This window comes from Saccostrea cucullata, unplaced genomic scaffold (genome assembly GCF_032062105.1).
Source record: "Saccostrea cucullata isolate Sc308-1 unplaced genomic scaffold, CSIRO_AGI_Scuc_v1 ctg734, whole genome shotgun sequence".
Taxonomy (NCBI): domain Eukaryota; kingdom Metazoa; phylum Mollusca; class Bivalvia; order Ostreida; family Ostreidae; genus Saccostrea; species Saccostrea cuccullata.
Window position 1 is genome coordinate 133648 of NW_026928122.1, and position 21402 is coordinate 155049.

The 21402-nt window shown below is 32.8% G+C and overlaps 1 protein-coding gene across 1 annotated transcript in view; it reads right to left on the bottom strand.

Annotated features, from left to right (window-relative positions):
- The window catches only part of LOC134276493 (uncharacterized), a 37667-nt gene that overhangs the window by 15048 nt on the left and 1217 nt on the right, over positions 1 to 21402 (bottom strand). The window contains exons 2-11 of the mRNA XM_062758743.1: positions 21255 to 21292; positions 21112 to 21152; positions 19722 to 19817; positions 18601 to 18725; positions 11902 to 11991; positions 7168 to 7282; positions 6633 to 6748; positions 3271 to 3429; positions 2932 to 3066; positions 521 to 566 (exon numbers count right to left, since the gene is read on the bottom strand). Coding sequence (XP_062614727.1) covers positions 521 to 566; positions 2932 to 3066; positions 3271 to 3429; positions 6633 to 6748; positions 7168 to 7282; positions 11902 to 11991; positions 18601 to 18725; positions 19722 to 19817; positions 21112 to 21152; positions 21255 to 21292 — 961 coding nt within the window. The remainder of the gene's footprint in view (positions 1 to 520; positions 567 to 2931; positions 3067 to 3270; positions 3430 to 6632; positions 6749 to 7167; positions 7283 to 11901; positions 11992 to 18600; positions 18726 to 19721; positions 19818 to 21111; positions 21153 to 21254; positions 21293 to 21402) is intronic.

Sequence of the window (21402 nt, forward strand, 5' to 3'; positions counted from 1 at the left end):
ACCTTATTTTATTTATATAATTTTTTGTCACTTAAAATCCCATTTTTATGAAATTTTGAATTAAAATACTGTATACAGGGTTATTTTCGCCCCGTCTTAATTTCACCCTTTCACACTTGAAAACAATTTTGTCCCATTTTAAATTCACCCTGTCATAGTTTTGTTTAAAAAATTATACTGTATTCTTTGAATTTGCCCTGTTTTAAATTCGCCCAATTGGAAGTAGGGCAAAAGGGGCGAAATTAAAATGGGGCGAAAATTTCCCTGTATACAGTAAATTCTATACTATGAAGCTTATTATTTTTTCTCACATTGATGTAATTCAGGATATTATTTTCAGGACTTTTGATAAAAAATTGGTTTGTATTATCTGTCCTTCTGTACTAAATGCATGTATCTCTGTGCAATTCTCCCCTTTTTTTGGTGTGTGTGTGTGTGAGGGTGGGTGTGTGTGTGTGTGGTGGTAGGGAGGAGGAGACTTTTTCACCCCACCCCATTTTAAATCTGTTTATGATCTTACCTCTGTCTTGAAGCACCTTCCTACTGAACAACTTTCCATAGTATCTCTAGAAAAGAGAATAACACTGTAAGGGAGAAAACTCCAATAAAATATATTGAGTATGTCATATGTAAAATACTGTATCAATTCATCATTTTTGTTTACTTTATTTAATTCTAAATTAAAGCTGTTCACGATTTGAAAAAGGAATGTGTCCGCCATTTCTATTCAAATTCTCGCTATATCTGAAGACCCCTATATATAGGCCTTGCCTACAAATGTACATATGTATATATACCTCAAAACTTTTATTACTACAGTATATAAAACATGCTTGTACTGAAATTCAAAGGGCTTTGTTTAAATATAAACATCATTCATTATATCTGATCCCACTACACTGTATATTTTAAAGCCATAAGGAATGGGAATCACTTTGCTGCAATTCATTATATATGTGTGTTCATTAGAAACATGTTTTACTGCAAAGAAATGATTCATGAAAACTCAGTTGTGTCAACAATAGCAATCTGAACTACCCTGCTTGTCTTAACATTTAAACATCTTATGGAAATTATCAAGTGTTATGTTTGTGGACATGTCAACTTCTTGACACAGGCCTAAACATTATGCTTCATTTAATAAGAGAATCATTTTGACTTTGACCAAATGTTTGCAAAACTGTCTTTCTCTTACCATTTACCACCTATATAAACCTAAGTGGTTTAAATATGAAGATTATAGAAAGAAAGATACCCAAGTTAACACTATATGTATATAAACAGACAGACACACAAGGGATTCAGTGATTACTGTAAAATCACTCATTTTGTTAGGGGGTTAATTTTTATAGTTGTTTTTTTTTTTTGTGGTATGAAGAAACCCAAGAATTTAATGTATTTTTGAATGTAATTTTTCACAGATATTACTACTTAAAATTCTTCATCCTTGAAATTTTAATCCCCGAGAACCCATATTTTTTCATCGGACCACAAAATATTTGATCCCAAGAAAATATGTGATTTTACAGTACTTATTTTAGGTTTTTTTATGTTCTTGGCTTCTAAAATTAGGACAGCCAATTCCTGAACCCCAAACCACCTTTTTGCAATGAGATGCCTGACTTAAGATGTGGGTTATCAACTCATGACTAATACCAAATTAGAATTTTATCAACAAATAATTGTCAAATATTGTGATTTCAAATTTCAATATTACTGTTAAATATCTGCAATTGTTTCAATTACTTTTGGCACTATAGGTGGAAAGGTACCCATGTATTAAAGAACTGCGCATAAATCTACTTCAACACACTTATAAGCCTAAATATTTGAAGTCAATGCACTTCTTAGAAAACTAAACCTTGAATCAATAGCATAGGTCTAAAATAATCATAATGGTGAATATTTTCATCTTGGACTTATTTTATATCAACATTTAATTGATCATGATAATGACAGAAACTTTTGGCTACTTTACCTATGAAAAACTGAATGTTTATTATTGATTCCAAGAGTTATTAACAAAAACCATCCTATGAAAAGTAAGTAAATAAAAAGATAAATTTTTAATATCCTTGTTTTCCAAATATTCTTCTTTATATAAGAGAGATCAATTATTACTTAATAAGAGTATATTACATGAAGTGCATAATGAAAAGCAGCTGGGATTGGCATATGTGTGAGTATCAATATTTTCAAAAACCCCGCCCCCATGTATGCAACATAATGGCATTTGCAGCCCTCCATGTTTTGCTCTGGAAAATCCAAAATATATGTCAAATCAAAAAGTAAAATAGAAGGTGCACAATGGCAATACGTAATTAAGATTCTGTGAAAGTTTCATTAAATTTCCTTCAGTGGTATGAGAGGAGTTGCAGATAAGAGATGGGTACCCCAAAGCATAACAGACAGACGAACGGACATACCAATCACTATATACCCACTTTTCAAGCGGGGGGTATAATAAAGATAAATTTTTAATATCTTTGTTTTCCAAATATTCCTTTTAATATAAGAGAGATCAATTATTACTTAATAAGAGTATATTACATGAAGTGCATAATAAAAAGCAGCTGGGCTTGGCATTTGTGTGAATAGCAATATTTTCAAAAACAAAATTTATCCCCCATGTGGTGTAATGGTTAGAGTGGTTGATCTACAGACATGAAGTAAGAAGTTGATCCATACATCAGGTATGAATCCCACTGGGAGACATGCAGACCTGTCCTTGGGATGAGACAGTATAAACTGATGTCCTGTGTTTTGATAGTTGCTGGCAAGAAAAAATCTTCCTCTGCTTAATGGCCCTGAGTATCAGGTACATATACTAAGGTCTAAATTTGCAGCCCTCCACTGGCAAGAGGTGGAATCCTAATATGAGGGAAAAAATCTCAAAAGGGTCTTAAAACAAACAAATAAAATCAAAATTACCTGGCCTGTGTCACACAGACAGGTAACAATAGTGTGTCCTGGACCCATGATCTCAGCTACCTGCTTTGCAGCTGCTATGTTTAGTCCCGTGGAAGCACCTACAAAAAAGCCCTCCTCATGGAGAAGTCTGAAGGTCTGAAACAAAAAGCATTCTGAAAGCATTAAGAAAATTGCACAATTTTTTTTTCAGACTTTTAAAGTTTATGTCTTGGAATCTTATGGTTGAGCTTTGACTACCTCTTGTGGCTTTAAATCTGATTCTAGGATACATTATTTGATTTGTAACTACTCTATGGTCAGAAGCCTGAAATATCATGTTAAATTTATCTTTCCATTTACCCATTCCACTGCATGGACATCTTTGATTGCTAATGCGTCATCAATAGGAGCATCCTTCAAATTTTGAGTGACCCGGCCTTGACCTATGCCCTCTGTAATGGAATCACCAGGGGTTCTTTCTAACTTTCCATTTTTTATATAGTTGTACAGAACACTTCCCTGAAAGAGAAATTATCACATAACTATCACTCAATGTTACATCACAATAATGTTTGTTTTTATGAAAACAAATTCTAACTAAATATCCAGGTTCCTATTGGGCTATACACTGCAGGGAGATCTCCCTGCTATTTGACCTGTTTTCCCCCTTTCTTTCATCTGCATCCACTGTGGGATAACAACTAAACAAGAAATTAAATTTCACTCTAGGACAATTCAGAAACAAAATACATGTACTTATGTAAGCTTTAAAGACATTTTAGTTAAATTATGTACATCATTGAAGTTTCCTTGGGAGGCTGCTAATTCATTGTACAGTAAAGGTTATGCATGTTTACAATGATTTACATGCTAATAATGGATTTCTCGTGATATTAAGAATTAATTATTAAAACAGAAGCAGACCAAAGAATACAGCTACATTTTTATTGTAGGTGACAATCATTAAATAGTACGAACTTATTTCAATCATATCTCTTACTGCTTTCAGATAGAACTTCACCATACTTCAATAACTCTTTGAAAGCACTGAGATAATTGAATTTCACAGGACAAATGTGAATTAAAAAAAAATTCAAATGAAAAAGAACATACGGTAATCTTTTAAAAGTTCCTTATCTGATGTTTGGTCCAATGTCCAAAAAAATCTAATTTATGGAAAGTCAGATACAGATGAACTTATTTTTTTTATTTGTTGGATTTTACTCAATCAGAAAGCTTGGGAATCATTCAATTATTATATAAAAGCATTTACTACATTGATATTTAATGTTAATATTTCTAACTTTACTATATAAAGTAAAGGTCAGCTTTCAATCAAATATATGGGATTATGACACATTTTAAAGCTCAATATCACAAAATTGAACTCACAAACACAAGTTTGAATCATGTTCATAATGAAGATAACATTTACAGAAACAAGCTACGCATTAAATAAGAAAAGAATTTGTGATTTTTAAAAAAATGTCTTTAGAATAACTCATGATGCCATCATGAATAACTAATAACTAATTATTTTATCCACCAGCAAGTAGTGGGGTATCCACATATGAGTGAAAAATTCTTGATAGGGACATTATAAACAACAAACAAACAAATAAAATTAATTGTTTATTATTGATTAAAATGGTTTTCAAAAACCATCCTTTCATTTTTAAGTATATAAAAAGATAATTCATAATATTCCTTCTTTTGAAAATCGTCTTCATTATATAAAAGATATTCAGCATAATTCTAATAAAATCACTTGGGATTGGCTTTACATGCAAATACAATACAGTTGAAATTCTGTGTCTCAAGCACTGGTACATGTATGTTTACATCGTATTCAATCAGATGAATAGACATGTTTGGTTGTGTTAAATGCTTTTTTTCCCTTCAAAAACATTATTATTCTCTTTTATCTTCTAATCGTTTTTTAAAAGAAATAGCAAATGAACCCTATACAGTGCTATTTTAATTCAGAATACATGTATATTATTGTACAAAATTGTTCTCTTTTGGTAATAACTTAACACTGGTGGATATTTCTTATTCTAAATCATTGTTAATATCAACAGCATGGATTTTGAAGAACTAGGGATTTAAAATGCCTACAGATACCCCAAATCTGGAAAAGTTCTGCTGAATCTATCTGAGTGTCATCTATTTAGGTCAGTTATTTTGAGTTGTATAATATTATGACTTCCAATACTAGTACAATTGCCTTACAATATGTATGTTAAAAATGACATATTATGTAAGTTTGCACTACATTAAGCTGATAGTTAACAATTAGGCTTTCAAATGAATGCCCATCCTCAATTTACTAAAGAAACTCAAAAATGTTGGCTGACTCCTACCACATTGCATGGGGCTTTGCTCTTTGTATATACATGAATTTCAGCACTAAAATTTTTTTTAATCTTGTGGTTAAGATATCATTTGATGATGTGAGATGAAAAAAAATTATGCTTTGTTTGAATCAATTTTTTCCAGGGTCCATAAGTGCAGTTGTCCTTTCTTGAGCTGCTCTACATTTTCTTACTGAAATTCTTTAATATTGGCAATTTTATGCACTATAACTGATATTAATTAGCAATGTGAGTTTATATGCATGCATTTACAATAGTAAAGTACATCATCGTTAGCAAATTTATTGTCTTCTTGTAGTCAACCATTCACAGGCTTTGGGTTGACATTAACAGCTCAGAATGAAAAAAAAATAATTAAAATGGCATTTCATTGCAATTAAGTTCACTTTCAAAGTTTTGATTGGTCAAGGATGCTTATACTCAGACAATAGAAAATATACCTCGGAAAATACAGTATTTCATATTTATCATAAAAATTTTTGATACTTTACAAAACTGTTCCAGTGTAATTAAATTCTAACAAAATATCAGATTATTCCTTGGCTATGAAATATTTGTAATAAATATTTGGAGAAAGAGAGAGTTGTATGCCCCTTTTATTCCATTTAAATCTGTTATCCTTAGACTACAAAAGAAAATGCCCCATATGAGCTACACATCTTACCTACATAATCTTATAGTGTGGTTTCGTTAAAAAATTTGATCCCATATTGTAGCCCCATTCTAACTCTAACAGATCTTTCAACCCACACTAACTGTGAATGTTTAAGTATCTCAGTATGACTGAAATCCTCTTGATGCATTTCAAAACTCCCCCATACACATAAATTATGTAAAACTGGATCCATGACTTTAGCCCTATGACTTTAGCCCTACCCTAACCCCTAAGGTCCATAATCTGAAGAAAAAAATGAATTCACAAACTTTGGAAATAATTGCATATTAATAATTCTATTATATTAAAAACACACACATAAGTTTTATCTTTTCTTTTTTTTGTCCATTGACTCTTGAAAAGAAGATTTTAAAAGACACTGACCCTGCCCTGCCCCTGGAAGTTGATTTGAACAACAATGGAGATTGCTTGCAAAGTTTAATAATAATTTAACTTTGCTATTCTTGAAATAAAGATTTCTTTCCTGATACCAAAGTCAATCTAAAAGTTATAACACAAATGCTATTGCACAAATGTATAATAACAAATGTAGCAATAATGCATACTATTTTGCAGCAGTAATGAGTATGTAGCAGTATACATAAAGACTGCTTTGAAGATGTAGCAGTAATGTTATATGCTTCCTTATTATCTTGAATTTATTTTCTTAACGTCAGAGAATGTAAAATTACCTGAGGATCAGCCAGAAACACCTGGACATTTTTGTTTTTATCTTTGAGGTAGGTGCCCACTCCTGCTAAAGTCCCACCTGTTCCAGTTCCAAATACAACAGCATTCACTTTCCCATCTGAGGGTTATAATCAAAAACATATGACTTAACAATTTCCACCATCAATGTCCAGTTTTCTTCATACATAGGAATTGCTGTGAAATTATTAATTTTTGTTGGAGGTTTAAGTTTTATTGTTTTTGTGGTAAATGAAGAGACCCAAAGAATTCAAGTCCTTAGCAGCATGTAAAATTTTCAAATTAAATATCAACAACTTTGCTCTTCTTTATCCATGTTATCAAATCCCATACACCATGTAGCTGACCCCCCCCCCCCTTTTCAATAGGACTTGTCAGGTAATTTTAAAACTGTTGTAAAAAATTCTATCTTTGTAAGTGCTGGATCTTCCTTTTTTTGCAGACACTATAGTGTTTGATTACAAAATTACAAGTTTCCTACTAAATCTCTGGCCTAGTGATTTCTGATGATAAACTTACTGGTTTCCTGCCAAATCTCTGGCCCTGTGGTTTCAATGTGTGCCCTTTTATTAGCTGTGTTGTCAAACTGGTTTGTCCATACTGCATTTTCTAAACTCTGTGCATACCTAGCTGCCTGAAAACAAATATAGTAAAACCTCATTATCTTGAACTCAATCGGACCAAGAAAAAAAAACATGATACATTATATCCAAAGGTTCAAGATTTTCAGGGTATAAAATTATAGAATTTTACTTATGGATATAAGGGCTCTCATTCATTTTCAACAAAAAATACTTGTAATAATGTTCAAAGACAAAAAGTATTGAGTAGAAATTGCTCTAAAATTACTCAGTGGAGAAAATACATGCAAACATGTAAAGTGTTCAATTAATTTACATTGTATTTTAATAGGTCTACCAATGTGTTAAGAATACTTAAATTAATCTAAGTTGTTCTACAGCATATACTTATGTAGCATCTTCTTGTAAATTTATTTAAATTATACAAATTAAACCTTTCCAAAAGTAAATCCTTATTTAAGCAGGCCTGCCCTGGAGGACATTACAAAAAAAAACCTGAATATAATTTCATAAAAGCCTTATAAATTTTTACAAAAACCCAGCTCCATTGCTGTACTTATCATTTAACTGAATAGAAATAAACCTTCAGAAGTAAGACAGATTAACAAACTCTCTAACCTTGGACAGTACAACAATGGACTTGTAAGAAATTTTTATAATTTCCAACATGATTTTTATGCCATTTTTGTTCTCTCCAATGCCAATATCATATGAATTTTGTAATTTCCAAAGCTAATTTTCTAGGATATTCCCTCAAGACATCCTATTAGTTGCAGTTAGAAATACGAAATAAATAAAAATTAATGTAGAAGGTACTTTTTTTCCCAAGAATATAGATAACAGATGAAGTCATTTAGTGCAAATTAGATTTTGAAATTATATTTTCAAGCTTTAAACATTATGACAAACAATATCTATTTTGAAAACACAATTAGAAAATTGATTTTGAAAATGTTTTGCTGTTTTGCAGCATGTGATAATGACATCCCACTACTAATTTGTTTTATTAACGTATCACACCATCTTCACGTGAATTGTTGGGTATTCCAACAATGACTACATGTAGTTTTATCTGTAATTTTTATTTTATTTCAAATAAAAATAGAGCTTATTTGGGTCAAATTGAGAAAATAAAAGTAAACAATCTAACTTGTCATGGCTGTCACCAGTTAAGCCAAAGAACATATGTTATGTATTGTATCACCTTACGGCGCACGGATGATAACGTCAAAGTGTCTAAAACAGCGTCATGTTCAATCTTTGCGCTAAAAATAAAGTTGGATAAGTCACTTAAATTAAGTAATTTCATTGTTGCACATACTTTTGTCTCCATAATCAGTTGAAGAACCAATCTGGCACAAACGTGTGATCTTCTACAGATTTATTAGTAAGTTACGGACAATTATATTCCTACCATCATTCTACTAATAGACAATCTTATATTGACGGTCAACAATGACAGCGTCTTTTGCTATTGCAATGGCAGTTTGACCATATGTTTTGTACTACATGGGGACTCGATCAAGAACAACTTCACTAATAAAACTCCTATTTCATTTCTATACTAAAGATCTGGTAATTTTTTTAAAAAAATTTTCCTTCTTTATTCATTTAAAGTCTCTAAAGGTGTTATTACACCATCTAAATCAAATTGAACTGCTCTCAGGTGCACCGTAACATCATCAAATGTCACTATTTTTCGTGTATTGTGTTTACCACTTTCCAATTTCGAATGCTCAGGAAACTGCCAAAAATTAACCAAATGCCTTGATATTTTTAAAAAGATGACAAAATAAATTGTGGAATCAAATAACCAATAATTTTTACCCCAATCTTATCTATTAAAATCTTTTATTTCGGATCAATACTCATGTATTCTTTAAAACCTTCATTTTTTGACCGTGCGCCGTGAGACCGTACCCTGTGCACATTCAAACATTATAAAATCTTTATTTTTGTCTATCTTTTATCAAAAAAATTATGATGCACTTCAATATGATAAATAAACATTTACTGAAAATTTCAGCTTAGTGCACCCATTATTTTTTGAGAAAAAGGCTTTGTCCATGATTTTACCAGACAACCCTCATATATGTACAAAAATATCATTTCTAAGAAAATAGAAAGAAGTATTTTTAATAACTGCTTATTTTTACAATTTTTGGTATTTATTTAGACAAAGAAAAGACAAGTTGCTCCAATACAAAAAGTTCAGCATAGTGAAACTGAGCACATATGAGTTAAGTACACTGATGATACAAAAATAATTAGTCTTAATAAAATAAATAATGAAGTACTGTAAGTAAAATACAGAACACACATATGTCCTAGAATAGAATTTATTTGAGTCAAACATCATCGGAAAACCAATGGAGATGAGTAAAAGACAAGATCACCAATGAGTACTATACAGGGTTATTTTCGCCCCATTTTATTTTCGCCCTTTCACCCTTGCAAACAATTTTGCCCTGCTTTAAATTTGCCCAGTCACAGTTTTGTTCAAGGAATTATACTGTATTCTTTGAATTCGCCTCTTTTTAAATTTGCCCAAGCGAGGTTAGGGGGGAAGGGGTAAAAATAAAATGGGGGAGGGGGGGATTTCCCTGTATACAGTATCTGATAATCTGTATTAGGTTTGAATGTAAAACTTAGTTCTGATGATAGAATATGTACAGACCTACGATTCTACTGCTCATGAAGCACATCACAAAAGCAAAGGTGAAAAATCAACTGAATGTTTTATTTTTATGTTTTCTGTGGACATGCATTCAAAATAATTGTTTTGCATGGAAAATATTCTGTCTATCGAAAAATTGTTTGTGATTACAGAATACTGAGTATATTCTTCTTTATTTTACAGTCATCCAGGGCACTTGTTGCAGTGACCATAATAAGCACTACCATAACAACATTAAGCAGGAGACAAAAGAGACTTTTACATTCAACAAAATATTCAGAATGCATTTTAAGGCCTTTTAGGCATAGCAAAAGTACTATTCAAATGAATGTCTAAAGATGATATGGTTTTATAACATTTTTTTAAAAAGAATGTTGTAAGATACTTTTAAGCATTTTTAAACAGAACCATTTTTTGTGTTTGCAAAACTTTACAATTAACAAAATTTTCGTCTTAGCTATAAGTTCTTTTGTAAAATGGGCCCCAAAATTATCAGGATTTATCCAAGGTTTTACTATCCCTGTCCTGGTACCATTGTTTTACTAATCTGGTGATTGTAATTATCAGGATCTATCCAAGGTTTTACTATCCCTGTCCAAAGACCACTGTTTTACTAACCTGGTGATTTTAATTATCAGGATCTGTCCAAGGTTTGACTATCCCTGTCTTAGGACCATTGTTTTACTAACCTGGTGATTTTAATTATCAGGATCATTCCAAGGTTTGACTATCCCTGTCTTAGGACCATTGTTTTACTACCCTGGTTATTATCATTATCAGGATCAGTCCAAGGTTTTACTATCCCTGTCTTAGGACCATTGTTTTAATTGGGTCAGAACACTAACTTGGTGATTGTAATCATAAGGATCTGTCCACAATATTACTATCCCTGTCCTGGAACCATTGTTTTAGTGTGGTCAGAACACTAACCTGGTGATTGTAATTATCAGCATCTATCCAAGGTTTTACTATCCCTGTCCTAGGATCATTGTATTACTAACCTGGTGATTGTAATTATCAGGATCTATCCAAGGTTTTACTATCCCTGTCCTAGGATCATTGTATTACTAACCTGGTGATTGTAATTATCAGGATCTATCCAAGGTTTTACTATCCCTGTCCTAGGATCATTGTATTACTAACCTGGTGATTGTAATTATCAGCATCTATCCAAGGTTTTACTATCCCTGTCCTAGGATCATTGTATTACTAACCTGGTGATTATAATTATCAGGATATATCCAAGGTTTTACTATCCCTGTCCTAGGATCATTGTATTACTAACCTGGTGATTGTAATTATCAGCATCTATCCAAGGTTTTACTATCCCTGTCCTAGGATCATTGTATTACTAACCTGGTGATTGTAATTATCAGGATCTATCCAAGGTTTTACTATCCCTGTCCTAGGATCATTGTATTACTAACCTGGTGATTGTAATTATCAGCATCTATCCAAGGTTTTACTATCCCTGTCCTAGGATCATTGTATTACTAACCTGGTGATTGTAATTATCAGGATCTATCCAAGGTTTTACTATCCCTGTCCTAGGATCATTGTATTACTAACCTGGTGATTGTAATTATCAGGATATATCCAAGGTTTTACTATCCCTGTCCTAGGATCATTGTATTACTAACCTGGTGATTGTAATTATCAGGATCTATCCAAGGTTTTACTATCCCTGTCCTAGGATCATTGTATTACTAACCTGGTGATTGTAATTATCAGCATCTATCCAAGGTTTTACTATCCCTGTCCTAGGATCATTGTATTACTAACCTGGTGATTGTAATTATCAGCATCTATCCAAGGTTTTACTATCCCTGTCCTAGGATCATTGTATTACTAACCTGGTGATTGTAATTATCAGGATCTATCCAAGGTTTTACTATCCCTGTCCTAGGATCATTGTATTACTAACCTGGTTATTGTAATTATCAGGATCTATCCAAGGTTTTACTATCCCTGTCTTAGGACCATTGTTTTACTAACCTGGTGATTGTAATTATCAGGATCAGTCCAAGGTTTTACAGGACAGGGATGAACCTCAGCTCCTAGTGTCTGAAGACATTCAATCTTTTCCTGTGTAATGAAAAAGAAAATCTATAAAAATACAGTAAAATTCACTTGTAACGAAGTCACTGGGACCTTTGAAATTACTTCACTATTTCAAATTTATATAGCTGGGAATCCAAGATAACTTCACTTTATCCATGAATTCACAATATATGTGTTTGTACTAAATGAGTTTTACTGTTACAGTAATACCTCTGTTTTAACTTGCAAGTCATTACAGGCTTTTTGAATTGAGGAACAGGTCATTTGACTGGCAGAGTTACTGGCCAGTGTGTGTTATACATCTATGTACAATAAAATAGTCATATTCATTAAGAAATTGCAATTCATCACAAAATTGCAAAATAATACTGAAATACTGTATAAGCAGAATTTTTAGCGTGGTGCTGAGATCCCTAAAATGGAATATCGCTAAAAATTGATTGCGTTTTAATTGTAAATCCTTCTATAGTGAGCTTTTTAAAAATGTGTTAATTACTTCAAAATAAAAATAAAATACCCATTCTTGAGTTTGTGCCTCGCTAAAATTTCCACTTATACAGTACCATTGATATTTGTTGAGGTGATTTGAAAATCCCCACCTTTTATTCTCTATGTACTTTACCCTGGATATCTCAAATCCTTAGATATCTCTCAGTTTTTTTCTTGGGTCCATTGAGTTTTAGATAAGGTTTGATTGTATTTACAATTCCAATTGTTTTCTCTTTGTTTCCTCCTTGCAACTGCAAGTTTGAAATGAATTGACTTCTTGATATTTACAACTGAATGTAAATTTTGGTGAGTGAAAGGTCAAAACAAAATATATACGTGTAGGGCTGCACAATAATATCAATATTCCAGTATACTGAAATTCATTGACATGGAAATATAGTATTCTAATACATGTATGTATACTGTTATGTCGGCAAAATGCTTGGGATTTCTTGAGTAATTATTTCATTGAAAATTTAAGATTAATCAACATGAACTTTTTTTTTATGTGGCATATTTATAACAGTTTTTACATGCAGTTTGCTGATAAATGGAGATTAATTAAATATATAATGAAAAATCATTTTAATTGTCATTGAAAATATTGCAATACATTTAGAATGATTGCAGTATACATGTATTTCAGTACAAAATTCACGGTCAAACCCAGATCTACTTATATGCACTTGTCAATCCCCAAAGATCTCATTTGTATCTGTCAGTAGGGGGGCACTATGAAAATTAATAGAATGTCTTGTGTATTTCAGTTTATTAGACAGAATGTTTGTCATATTTATTAAAATTTTCATTCCAAATATAAATGAAGATATCTGCATTAGGAATCACCTGTTGTGCGTAAATTATATGCCACATTTCCAGTTGTCATTAATACTGTCCCTGGCATACCCAACAAACTACACAGTGATTCCTTAATTACAACTCATCAAAACCTTAATTAGATGTTATTCTACACTTGAAAAGAACTCCGGGAACTGCAGCTACATCAATATCTTATTATACCAAGTTTAATAAACCATACATGTTCTTTACTAAGTTGATCTACTTGTTGATAAAAGGACTTTCTATGTCTGTCTTATATATGAGTTTAAGTATACAATATAACTTAGATTACACGATTTTATGGTTTGAAAATGAACCATATATAACTTGGTATATATATCATTTCCAACACGATTTATCACTGGGGGTATAGTACATGTCCTTTAATATCTTTCATTGTATAAATTATACATTACATTTAGTACATGTGTATCATCGTATTCAACAAATTCGTACTGAGGAATCATCAAATTTCAAAAATTGTACTTCATTTCACTTAGTCAATCACTTAATCGATCGACTTGTTGATATTAAAAATGAATTTCAATCTGTCTTATAAGCACAGGTACAGTACTATATAATTATAAGTTTCCATGATTATCTGGGTATATCCCTCTGATTATTTTTAGATTGGTAGGAGAAGAAAGTAGAGCAGAAAAAAATTACAAGTTCCTTAATTTGCAGACTTGAATAAAATAATAATGTGAAGATGTACTAAATTGAGCCTCAAACTTGTTAAGGAGTATGTTCCCTTGCAAATATCACCATTAGAAGTCTTGAATTCCCCTACTTTCACTTTCATAGGTTATTGCAGACAGACGCATTTTGCCGGAAAACAAATCTGACATGCCACCTCAAGATTTTAACCAAGGAAAGATAACTTGATGTGCTTTACTTTGAGGGGTCACTCACTGCCTTACTTCGCGTCTGCTCTAGAGTCGCAAAATAAGGAGTCAATCTTTACGCTGTGGGTTCGAATCCCACTGTGGGACATGGAGACCATTCCTTCAGATGAGACCGTATAAACCGAGGTCCCGTGTTGCCCTGCTCATTGGCCCTGAGTGCCGAGTATTGGACAAAATTTGCAGCTCTCCACTGGCAAGTAGTGGCATCTCCATACAAGTGCAAAATTCTCGAGAGGGACGTTAAACAAAATATAATATCAATCAATCACTGCTAAATGAAAATTAGGGACATCACTATGAAAAGAAACATCAAAATTTTCACCTATGGGGAAAAAACAATTAGTGGACTGTACCCATCTGCTTTGGAATTGAACCATGTATAAACCTGGGGTATATCATTTCTGACAAATTCATAACTGTGCGTATACATGTACATTAATATCTTTATATGTAAAATACTTTTTCTTTACTTTGCATTGGTTGTTGGGCAAGAAGATTTACTGTGTAATATACTTTTTCTTCCCTTTGATTGGTTGTTGTGCACGAATATTAACTGTGTAAGGATCACTTCTAGGTATATATATGCTTTGACCTATAGGGCCGATATTGGTTTTAGTCTTTAGAAAAAGCTTATCGATATCCGTTCCGGTCAATGACTTTAGGCCACATGCGTGTAGTTTTTTGTTTCTCATGAATCGCTTTAGTTCTAGTCAATACCTTTAACGTGTAGAGATGAACGAAACAGTTTTACAGTCATTATCTTAGCAGCTTGATTTATGGATGCATTTTTAGTTTATTTGTGTAAAAAAATGCAAATTATGAAAATGGTTGATTGTTTGTTGTTACTTGTTTGACGTCCCTCTTAAGAATTTTTCACTCATATGAAGACTCCACGACTCTCCGGTGGAGAGCCGCAAATTTTGATCTATACTCGACACTCAGGGCCATTGAGCCGTGAGGACTTTTTTTCGTGCCAGCATCTAAGTACTGCATCACAGGACCTTAGTTTAAACGGTCTCATCCAAATGACCGGTCTCCACGTCGCACAGTGGGATTCGAATCCGCGACGTAAGGATCAACTCCTTACTCCGCGATTCTAGAGCAGACGCTCTAATCACTGCGCCATGTGGGCGACTAATTATGAAAATAAAATTACTATGAAAATGAAATCCAAGAATTTGAAATTAGTTGTTACTCCTGAAAAAAAAAACCTTATCAGGGTATAGATCAATTGACTTCAAGGTATTCAGCACGCCCCTGTCGTACCTAGAGGGAACCTTGTTCTGTTTTATGTGTGTAGTGTTAAAAGATTTTGTATAAACGAACACTGAAAAAGTTTGGGATCCTGCTGTCAGGTTCCACGACGCAACATGAGCACAGCACCCAACAGTCCTAGCACCTACTTTACAATCGCAATACCAGCCAGATATAGGGTTTCCCTCTGTTTGCCTTTTTTCAATCCAACAATTGTGTTTTTTGGAAGATACATGGCAAGACTGTATTTTAACATGTACAAGATTTGAAAGGTTTTCATTTTGATTCACAGAAATTTCGTAATTACCTTGTACGCTTACATGTTCATTTACGTAATTGATTGCCTGTTTCAACTGGTATATACCAAAAGTGATGTCTCTTAAGTTTTGTTCTGATAGGACAGGAAAGTCTATTTTGACATCTGAATCTTCTGCATCAAGCTTAACCCACTTTTCTTTCTTTGTAATACGAATATTTGATACTTTTTCCATTACATGATTGGGTTTAGATTTCAGTGAGAGCATTTGTTGTGCAAGCTTTTCGTCTTGTGGTTTATCAGAAACAAGAGGTGGTCTATAGGCATTTGTTAAAGCTGCGACAATTCTGACATAGTCTCCGATGAATGGTATTTGTGTATTTGTTACTACATTGGAGAGAAACTTCCAACGTTTCAATCTACCGTTGGCAGACTCTACCACCCAACAAAGTTTTGTTACAAGTCTTGAACTATTTGCCTCTTCTGTTGTATGTTGTTTGATAGATTTGTTAAGAAATGCTGGCATTTCACATTGATAACCGAAATCTGTAATTGTTTTCCACAGCATCACGAAAACCACGGTCAAGAATAAATATGTCTTCTTCATTTAGCCAATCGACGATGCCCTCTGCATTGGATTTTAACATACTTGTCAAAATATATGGGCACGCTATTTTTGCCATCTGCAAAGAATGGCCCAAAAACACTTACAATATAACCATCTGTACTTGTGATCATCATAGGTTTTATAAGTGGGCGACCTTTATGTACTGAGAAACATCTTCGTTGTTGGGTATAAGAACTACTTTTTTCAATATAAATGTAGGTGCCGTCCATTACAAGAATAGCTGTATCGTCTACCCAGTCAGAAAACAGCTCTTTTGCAAAAACTGTAGTATGATTTTCTATAATCTCGGAACGTGAAATATGAGAAAAACCTAAAAATGAAGGTACGAAGTCCTGAAGAAATGCTTTTCTTGCAGAAGCAACAATGTGAGAAACTTGCATTTCAGTAAAACCAAACAAAGTTGCAAGAATAGAATGAGACATGCCTGTACGCAATTTTGTACGTATAAGAGACCAGTAGCCTCTCGAGTAGAACGAACTGTAGATGGCGAGAAAGACAAAAGACAACTAACAAGATCTTCAAACTGATCATACGTAAGACCAGTTAGATTAAAATAATCATCATTACATAGATTTAGGCTCTTCCTAAAATCAAGCTTTTTTGAGAAACCTTGCAATATTCTTTCCCTCATATCACTCAGTAATTCTGTAATTTCATTTTGGTTGATTTCTGAGGAAACCTTTCTGAGTTTAGCGGTATCAAGCACATGCCAAACACGCAAGTGGTCATCTTTTAAATGAGATATACAGCATTTGACCCTAGCTGGTACCAATACACCTTGCTGAATGAAAATGTCTGCGCGTGCTGAATGTGGGATAATTCGCAAACCCTTTGATTCTTTGCGACAAATGATGCACATCGCCTTAGTTTTACCAAAGAAATAACGGGAAGAGTGAAGCTAGCAGAGGTAGATGGATTTTTACCAAAGATTTTATCAGTTTTATTAACTGTGTGGTCATCTGGCCCTCCTTCAGTATTAACAGACACATCCTTTGTATCAGTATCCTTACCTGATGCTTGGGTAATGGCAACGGGGCATACTACCTTAAATGACCCTACCCCACTCTTTTCTAATCGGTAAACCTTCCTTCTGCATTTTTGGCATAAAATATCGCCAACGCTCACATTTTTCCTGAGTAATGAACTACATCTACTCTGCAGTATCTCTCCCACAACAGTACCATTTCCCAGAGAAGTTCTACAAAGGCAAACGCAGCAATTTTTGCTCGGCATGACTTTTCCTTCGTTACACCTGTATCGAGTAACACAAAGTGAATGATTCGTGTCCTCGAACAAAGTGTGCTTACACTGAGGTATAGTTCCGGTTGACTGCGTTAAGTTAAGGAGAATTTATGATTTGCAGTTCCAGAAAAGTCTTTATTTCAACAACAAACATGCATTTAAGGAAGAGAATAGAAGAAAAATACAAAAACCTGTATAAAAAAAGAAATAAAATGGTGTTTATACAAGTGAATAATTTAAAAAAAATAAGTGTTCCAACTGGTGGATTCGAACCAGGACACAAAAAAGGTTTATTGCGACTGTCCACGGTCTAACTTACTGAGCTATACTAACTATACAGGAATGGGTCATAAATATTAACCAGTATGAACGATATGAGTTTTCGCATTTTTTGTAGGTTTTTTGTCAATTTCAACCCTAGGGCAGGGGTGCCCCTAAAAAAATCTTGTTTTAAATCATAGATTAGATCAATATCTTTCAAAATTACATGATTTAATTTAGGGGCAGGCCTGCCCTGAAGGACTTCTACGTCAAAATTCACCCAAAATTTAGTGCTTTAACGGACAAAATGCTGTTTTGGCCAACTTTGGAGGTTTATTTTAAAGTTGCAATTAAATTATAAATTTTAGATTCGAAATGCAGATTTTAAAAATTTAGACAAATATACGGTAGAAAAGAACTAAAGAAGATTGATTTTTAAATGTGATTTTTTCCGGAAAATCATTCTCTCCTATAGGTCAAATCTTTTGTTATCCCGAATACATCCTTTCTTAGCTTTGAGTGGTTGTTGGGCATGAATATTAACTGTGTAATACATTTTCTTTACTTTTGATCGGTTGTTGGCCATGAAGATGACACATTTGTAACTGTAGGTAATGATATAGAACTTAAATATCTTTAACTGTGCAATACTGGTACTTTTCCTTGCCTTTGATTGGTTATTTGGCATGAAGATGACACATTTGTAATGTGGGTATAAAACTTCAAAATCTTTATAACTATGTAATATTTTTCCTTGCCTTTGATTGGTTATTGGGCATGAAGATGACACACTTGTAGCCTTTCGCCAGACACATGTGAGCCAGTCCTATCCCAGTATTCCCTGCTGTTCCCTCCACAACGGTCCCTCCTGGTCTCAATAAGCCTTCAACACAAAATAGAGACCTATGCATTCATTATACAGTGAAATACAGGGAAATTTGTCTAATCCGGTCACCATCGGTTCCCAAAAAATTGGCCTGATTATAGACAATATTCCAGATTTAAGACAATATTGTAAACATCTGAATTTAATTTTACTGAAAAGGACTTATAATTTCCATTGCATTAGACAAGTTTTTTTGAATATACAACATTCAGATTAGACAAGTTTCATTGCAAAACATTAATTACGTTTAATTCTGTAGATTATTCATTAGCAATGGAAAATTTGAAACGACGCATTAGGTGAGTACTAATATTGTGTACTGGCTCTTAGGCATCAAATTGCGAGAAATATAATTTACAAGTGGACTGTCGATCGAAATATTTTTCATGAATTTATAGGCACCATAAAAATAACATTAAGTAATTTTGTTTTGTGAATGGTGCTTCTCACAAAATTATGCGTTCATTAATTCTTCATCATTTGACTAAAAAAATGTAGGGCTTTTATATTTGACATGTGCATTACCTGAGACAAGATGCTTTATAAGATTGCTATGATTTTTGAACCCTTGACCTTGATCTTCATTTTTGCCCTGATTTTCAAAAAAACTGCCTGTGGTTATTACTTTGGAATGACATATGATAAGGCATTCAATTACACACCAATTACTCCCAAAAATCTTTTTTAAAATTCCTTAAATTTATATTTTTTATGTTTCAAAACATGAAATGTACACCCCATTGTTTAAATTTTTCACAGCCATATTATTTTTTTTCATTAACCTATCTATAGGCCTCTTTTTGATTTCACTTTAGCTCAAGCTGCTTGATGTTCTACCCAAGAAAACACACAAAAAATGCAAATCAAATAATTTTCAAAGTTGATTAGAAAAAAAAAAGGAAAACAGCAAATGTAAATATCATTGCAAAAATTAGACTTGTCATATTTGAATGCATAAGCATGAAATGCACTTGCTAACATGTTACAACCAACCTTTTTCTTCTGCATCCTTGATGAGAAAGTACGCAGCTCTATCTTTAACTGATCCCCCTCCATTACAAAACTCGGCTTTTGCTAAAATCTCACAACCTGAAAATTAATTTAAAGAATATAAAGTAAAACTTGTCTAATCCAAACATTACTAGAAAATTGCCAGAATAGAAAACATTACTGATATGACATTTTAAAATTTTTTTTACTAAAGTGGACTTTAAGTTAAAATTGTATTACATGCGTACCAAGTAAGCAAGATTTCAGATAAACAAAATCCTGAATAAAAAAGTTTCACTGTATATATTCAAAATGTTGCATTACATTTTTTAAGTTCTAAGAATCTCATTGATATATGTGAACATTATTTGTTGGACTTTGAAAATGGTTGAATTAATCAATGCAAAATTAAAAAATATTCTATTACAGTTTTGCATTTGGTACAATGCAAATAATACTGATTGAAGTATCAGTACATTTCTTATCAGCTGGTTTACATAAGTGCATCATATGCAGAAGTAGTACTAGTGCTTACTTTCAGAGATTCTTTGCATTTGGGTTTGGAAATACATGTCAGGGCTCTCACACCACTTTTTGGTACTGGGGCCGGGGCCATTCAAATTGGGAAAATTATCGTCATTTTGGGAAAAGTTGGAAAACCAAAATTAATTTTAAAAATCCTCAAATTTTGCTTTTCTAGCATTTTGTCATCATGTTAACTCTGGTTTTGAATAAACAGTTTAACAGAGCAAACATGGGTACGTAGGCTATTTATGAAAGTACATTTAATTAGCTTTGTCCTTACTATCTTTGAGTGTTGATATTGTGGTTATATGTCTTTCCAAGTGACAGTCGCTAGTCACATATTCCCGAATTTCCTCGATCACACAGACAACTTTGCTTACAATACAGCGCAAGACTGAACATCCCGAAGCGTGGGTATTTTTCTAGGTGCAGCTTACCAATGTCTAAATGAAATGTCTATTTTTGAAACCTCAATGATGTTTTTTGTCGAAACTACATGACAAGATACTCTGCACTCATAATTAGTACACATTTTTGTAAAAACAATAACCTGGTTCCACAAACCAGTTTACGAATGCATTTGGCGCAAACTAATAAATATTAGTACAGTTTCACTTTCATTTGCAAGTGTGCTTTGTTTGGTTTCATTTTTTGCGATTAAGATTCATGGACTTTTATTTTTTAATTAATATTTTGCTATGGAAATTGGGAAATTTACACCTTTCTTTTGGGAAAAAGGTACCTTTTTTGCATTGGGAACGGGGCCGAATATCAGCCCCAGATTTAGAGAATCGAGAGCCCTGCATGTATTTGTTAAAGTCAAATTGTTCATTGTTTTGTATGATGACAAGGAAATAAAATTACAAACCAGTTTCATCACTAAGTTTGTTAATTCTCACTAGAGGTGTTCTGAAAAAGAAAAGATACACATATATTAAACACTGCCATGATACAATTAATGAAAAAAAAAATCTGTTATCTAGCTGTTACCTAGCTACTATCAACTCTCACCTTCCCACCATTCCAAGTAAACCATTTCTAATGGTGTCCTATAAAAATAAAAAGGCAAACAACTGATTGAAAAAAAAAGCTAAAGGAGAAAAAAATCAAATACATTTAATTGATTTGCGAGAGTATAGAGTAGGCCTAATTTAATGTT